The 6,897-nt window shown below is 36.6% G+C and overlaps 1 protein-coding gene across 1 annotated transcript; it reads right to left on the minus strand.

The window, feature by feature from the left end:
• Positions 1-581: 581 nt before the first annotated feature.
• On the minus strand, positions 582-6,597 carry LOC137814520 (F-box protein PP2-A15-like). The gene is made up of 3 exons (XM_068617306.1): positions 5,958-6,597; positions 5,759-5,877; positions 582-1,719 (listed from the first exon to the last, which is right to left on the minus strand). The coding sequence occupies exons 1-3, from the start codon at positions 6,261-6,263 to the stop codon at positions 1,257-1,259; spliced, it is 888 nt and encodes a 295-aa protein (XP_068473407.1). The 5' UTR covers positions 6,264-6,597; the 3' UTR covers positions 582-1,256.
• Between the last annotated feature and the right edge of the window lie 300 nt (positions 6,598-6,897).

Genomic DNA, 6,897 nt, shown 5'->3' on the forward strand with positions numbered 1-6,897 from the left:
TCTATGAATAAAAATTATTTCATATTAAACAATATTTAATAATTTAATCAAAACATTAATAATATTTTCATCCAAATAGTTTTGGAGCTGATCAGATTGCAATCATTTCAACTCACGTCTATCAAAATAAAAATTCAACGTTATTGGTGAAAGCCAACTTTTTGATCGGTCAACTATCGAATAACTCGTCAAATTTCGTAAAACACATTTTTCAACCTATATATTCACATGTCCAAACATTTATTATATGCTTTAACTTTTTTATATATATAAGTAGTTCTAATTTAACAAGTTTGTCGTCTTAAATCAGTAAAAAAATAATCAAAATCGTGCCAATAAATTGAAATCGATTTCAAAAGGACACTAGTATGAATATTTTAAAAAGACAAGGGACCAAAACAAAATTAGTGAAAATATGAAGGACCGAAAATATATGTTTACCAAAATAATTTAACACACATAGGAAAACCATTGCATAGAAAGATCTATTTAGAAATACATGAGACTAAGACATTTTCTTTTAGCATTCTATCAGAATTTATATATTTGTAGTGACGTAAAAGAAATCAGCACTATGCAACTCAAGAGAATGAGTATTGTATTTAGTTGGGAATTGTTATAAAGGTAAGTGGCAATTTAAATAGTCAAACATCAGCTCTGGTTCTTAACATAGCACTCAATAAGGTGCACCTACATTTTCCAAGTGTATTAAAATTTGTGTTAATACCTGATGGAAGGCACAATAATACGAGGAGAGGAAAATCTACTACAGCATCACAATTAAGTTCCAGACGGAACAGACCAGCCAAGGCAAGTGTTAGCGAAGTTTGTTTTCCTGTTTCTGTATTCATCTCATCTGACAAAGGTAGAAAACAGAGAATGGACGGACACAGAAACGGTGATTACATAAAAACTCAAGAATGGGTAAAATATGTTTTTATCCCGCTAAAATTTCTAAAATTCAGTTTTAGTTTGTCTAAATTTTGTCGGTTTTTTTTCTCTCTAATTTTGAAATACACCTTTCTTTCCTCCAAATGCTATCCAAACCAACTTTTTGTCATCAATAAAGTGTTCTTTAAATAATTTGGAGAGGCAAAAATGTGCATTTTAAAACCAGAGAAACTAAAAACTCACAAAAGAATTAAGAACTAAAATTAAACTTCAAAAATTTTAGAGACCGAACGTATATTTTACCCCTTCATACCATGCATACCAACTATCAAAAAAATTTAAAAATAAATTCCTATTCTGTGTGGTTATTTCAGAATGCCGCTTCTGGTGCGCTCTCTCAAATCACTAGGTATAATAAATACAGAATCTACACAAAGCCCACCTTTAGAGTGTGTACAGTCAATCTGTTTCATGGAGAATCTTACTTTGGTTGTAGGTTCTGATCCCCTGACAGTAAACTCACCCACCTTGTAATCTACCCAATGTCCGCACTTTTGATTGCCGTGTGCATCATCAGGTTCAGCTTCATCCAGGCAGCACTCGAATGATGCTTGCTGACCGTCCATTGTTGACAACTCAAATTTCACTGGTTTTAAATCCCAACCATGGGTATGTTCATAATTGCGCACCCGTCGCCCAAGCCTCTTTGAAAATCGTCCAAGGTGAAGCCTAAAGGAGAGAGTATAAATATCAGCAGGAAATGGGAAGCTGATCTCCCCATCCACTTCAAACCACCATATTTGCTGCAAATATGCTACATTTTTGAACCTGAAATAAACAAAAAACAAAAGTGTAATGCAATCCTCAGAAAAAGGAGCTGACTGATTAAACCGGCATCAGGATCAAGAGTGCAACAATTTGCAGAAAGCACAAATAAGCAGCAAAGTTGACATAATTAAACCGGAAGTACATTGACAATTACACGTCCAACTATTCATGTCTAATACCAGGCACTGCAGACCAACCAAAACCACCTCTTCATGTTTTATTCCTAAGTCGGGTCAGTTTGATTGAATTAGGTTGTCTTTTGCATGGATTAGTCAAGGCTACAAAATAAGATCAACCAAGCTAAGCTAAACCAAATTGCAACCATAATTGAAAGTTAAAAAATGATTCCTAAATAATTAAAATTGAATCACACTCCTCTCCTTAAAAAAAATAAGCAGGCATTTAAAGAACAGTTTTCCCCCTGTCTATGACTCTTGGCATAATTGACAGGCAGTTTTTTAATATACTATATTAACTTGGCACCTTATGTGTTTTTTGGGTAAAATCATAAAAAAATAGTTAGATCATTTAATACTTCATTTCAATATCTACCATGTAAAATTGATAACGGTGTTGAAATTAACTGTTGGTATATATATTGAACCAAGATATTTTGTTCTTCAGAGGAGGAAATTTAGTTGAGGATGCCTTTGCCTGGACAGGACAATATGATAGTAGGGCTACCAAGTAGTCCATACTCTGTACCATAGTTAATATTTGGGCCATACAAAAGTACAAAACAATTAACTCATTAAGTTCACGGGGTTATTTGATGTGTGTGGGCAGGTATCCCCACCCCCCCTCCTTTTTTTTGAGAGAGGGAGCTAGTCTCAGATTGATCATTTGATCTAATTAGTAGTTTAATAAAATACTTGAAATTTTGTACATATTTAAATTCAAAATTGAACAAGCAGCACCCAATGATTAAACACTCGCGTTACTAATAAGGTTTGCAACTTCTAGAAGATGTACTGGACAGAAAGACCACATAACATATGAAATGTTAAACCAAAATCAATACAATATAAATAAGCTTATCTTTGAATCTAATGCACATGACAACACAGAATATTCTCCTATTTCTCAAGTGCAGAATCATCATTCACAAACTAGAAAAATTATCATGCAGGATGAAGACAATGGAAAACAAAATGTTTACACTCTCTCAAAAGGACAAGCGTGAGTCATGAAGCAATTAAAGCATATCAGAAAGAACAACAGACTACAATGAAACCGTAACAGATTGATCATGTACATAAATTAAAACTTAATGTCAGACTAACAAAATTTGGATAGTTGGATCCTAGATTGAAAATTCATGGTTGATAACAAATGGGTAGTTTGGAAATTAAAATATCAATCTCATTGAGTACAACATACAGACAAACGGTTTTCAAGACTTCATCCAAGAAAGCTCCAGGAGAATAAGTAAGATGTATAAGATAGAACTCCTAAGCATCAGCAAGCAAGATGCTTATGGGCCTAATATACTGAAAGGCCCAGAATATGGCAGATCCACACTGGGAGAAAGAGAGTGAGGCCCAATAGTGGAGAGAATGGAAAAAGAGTGGGACCCGGTAGTGGAGAGAATGATACAGAGAATAAGGCCCAGTAGTGGAGGGAATGAGAGTCAGTTACTGAATGGATGAGGTGGCATGAGGGACGTGCAGTGAGCAGTCAGTATTTTGGGAGAGGAGAGTGGGGAAGAGGCAGGCTGGATTATTGTTCAGAAATATGTTAGAAGAGTATTCTTCTCTCTGGGAGTCTTGGACTTCGGGTGTTCTTCCTTGCTTGTAGAGTCACTGAGCTCACTGATATTCTGGAATTAATAATATTATAGCCTCTTATATTCTATCCTCTATCAGTATCACTTCAACATATGAGCAGGCTTGTGAAATTCATCTAAGACACGGTTCTGTCAATATATAATATAGAACTGTGAGTACAATAAATAGATTTTGAGGCTCTAGACTATATAAGAAATTGCATAAGCATACATAGTTGATCTAAGGGTCGCATAAAAAGGTAAACATGTCTAACACCCTCTATCACCAAATTACCCCATTCACCGAATAATGTTGGAAAAGCAAAATAATAATCTTATCATTGCTTTCTAAGATTATGATAACAAAACACATTTTGACTTACAACTTGAGTTCAGCATTCTCAATAAGGCCACCTGTAACATACATTTCATGGTTCATAGTGGCATGTAAAAATATTACAACAACAAAGCAAACACAATACTTTTCTATCACAGCAATGAATTTGCATTACTGGAAGCAAAAACAATGAATCAAAAAGCATTCTGCAGAGATGTGCAGCACTCGGCACCTTTGATTCCCTCAACCTATCCACTTGGCAAAACTCCCCACCACTACATTATGTTGGTAGTTTGGTAGAAATTGGTTATTAAAGGGGTTAGAGATATGATTTGATTACATTAAATAAGGAAATGAGATATGATTTGAAGGGAAATATCTTACCAAACCCATTATTAGATATTGATTTGGTTCCCTGCTACTCTATCTCTTCTTCATTATAAATAAGAATACTCATGTGGTACACAACATACAGAATATTCCTTCTCAGTTTCTCTCTTCTAAATATGGTACCAGAGTGGTACCATCCTTCGTGACCTATTTTATTACTAATCCATCCAACATGGTATCAAAGTCTAACGAGAAGGAAACTCAAATTCATGCTTCCTATGTGGCCCACTACTGTAAACAAAAATTAGAAACTGTGATACGCTTTCCAGTTTCTTTATTTTTGCCGTATATCATTGTTCACCACTGGTAACCTTCCCACAAAGTTTTTTCCAGGCTGCACCGCCACCATTGGCATTACCTTGTCATGCAATGATCAACTCCAGCAACCACCATGTCTTCTGAGCATTTTCTTTTTCTCTCCAACAGTCGTTGTGTCCTCTGCATTTTTACTCTCCGGCACCCATCGTGCCCCCTAACCATTTTTAACAAGCTTAACTCGTATGATAATATGTTCCAGCTTGAGGGAGTGTCAAAGATATGATTTGAAAGGACAAAGCACGCTTAAGATTGATTGTCACTTTGATAGAGATATAGTCTTGGCAGAGAAATATCTACTGGCTTTGTTATTATTTATTTTGTTAGCTTTGGCAACCCACTAACTGACATGTTTACTAAGCCTCTCAAGGAGGAATTTGTTGATGACATTTGTAGCAAGCTTGTCTTGTATTGTATGTATGATATATATGCTCTAGCTTGAGAGAGGGTGTTAGAGATATGATTTGATTGTATTAATAGGGAGATACGATATGAATTGATAGGGAAATATCTTACCAAATATTGCTCATTATTAGACACTGATTTTGTTCTTTATTACTGTATCACTTCTTTATAAATAGGAATGTTCATGTGTGTATACAACACACGGAATTCATTATATTCTTTCTCAGTTTCTCTCTTCTCAACATGGTACCAGAGTGGTCATCCTCCGTGACCTGTTTGTCACTAACAGGTTAGTTAGTTAATTAAGTCAGTTAGAAGTTGCCTATAAGTAAGAGGAATTGAGATGGAGAAGAGATCTCTTTGGGTTGGGGGAAGTCGGGAGAGAACCAGGTTTCTCGAATACCTAGAGTGTAACATTGTTTTCCATCAATAAAGAACATGTCCTTCTACAGTCTGATCCAGTTTCTATCACTTTTCAATCCTCTTGTTTTTGTCAGAACCCAGTCCAGCAACCATGCACAAACTAAAACATGTTCTCTTCTGGTACATGTCCCATTAAGGCCTCACAGAAGTATACAAACAACATTAAGCACTCCATCTTGCTGCGTGCTCAGTAGAAGCATGCATAGCATGGGTTTTAAAACTCCAACCTCAAATATCAGCAGAAGCATGATTTCTCTAAAGTTGCCCAAAGTCCTCACATCATTTTAAGAACAAAAATAAACACAGTCATAAAACAAGGTCACACACAACAAACCTAACCGTAAATCACCACAACTCAACAAAAACATAACTTAAGAAAAAAATGCAGGTTCGGAGAACCTAACCTAGATTCCTCAGTAGGAACCCAAGTCCAGTATCTGCGGTCATCAATTCCAGTAATAGACATCGCCTTCGCCGAAATTGACATGCAAACCCTTCCCGTGACCCTGTCCAGCCACACTTCCTGCAAAACCATAACCCGTCAACTAATCTCCAAAAAATCAATCACGCAACTCAGAGACACAAAAGAAAACCGCGCAGCACCTTGTTGCCGTCGTCGAACGGCACTGGCCGAGAGAGCAGCGCGAATATGTCCTTCTTGGAGAGATTCCGGTACCTCTCGGGAGGCATCAAATCGAGCAGATCTTGGTAGTTGCTAGGAAGCTTCGTTTGCCAGACGGTGTCGGCGGAGGCAGCGCCGCGAAAAGAGCGATTGAGGCGCGCGAGGTTGCATATCTCCGGCGGAGTAAGGTGGAGGAAAACGCGGGCGACGCAACTCTCCGGGATGTCGCCGAGGCCCAGAGCGGCGGCCGAACCGTTGGTTCCTAGGTTCGACAGCGAGGCCCCCATTCCCTCCCGATTCAGCCGTTCTTTCCTTTCATTGAAACCTCGGCAGAGGAACGAAACGAAGGAAGGAGGGAAGAGGAAATCGAAGAGTGAGTGCGTAATTATAGAATTGAATTGAATTGAAGTGAGAGGTGAGTTCTAGAATTGCCTTGGAAATAGGAACGATGGGATTTCTATTTTTGTTTGGGTCCTGAGGAGATTCGATAGAGTAGAATGTTTACTTCTCCTCCACCAATCACCTTCACTCCTTTTAACTATTTCTTTTTCCTGTTCCTTCCTTAATTCTCCATTTTTCTTCAATACCCCCCTTCTTTATTTTCCATACCAAATTATCCTTATTTTGCATACACATAAAACAAACATTTCATTCATAGATAGAAAAATTATGTGATAGTTAGTCTTGTTAATCAGATCCAGTGATAAAAGGATCTATTATAATCATATAAACGGACAAAGCAAATGTAAGAGAGAATAAAAAAATGTAATAAAAAAAATAAAGGAATTAATTGTTTAGCCCCTTGCATAAGTTAAACACTTTAAACTTGATTTGTTCTTTCGAAACATTTAAATTTAAAGTTTTCTATTATTTCACTGTTTTTACGAGATAGTGGTAGAAATATCTTTAATTTTATTTTCA

This window comes from Phaseolus vulgaris, chromosome 1 (genome assembly GCF_000499845.2).
Source record: "Phaseolus vulgaris cultivar G19833 chromosome 1, P. vulgaris v2.0, whole genome shotgun sequence".
NCBI classification, from domain to species: domain Eukaryota; kingdom Viridiplantae; phylum Streptophyta; class Magnoliopsida; order Fabales; family Fabaceae; genus Phaseolus; species Phaseolus vulgaris.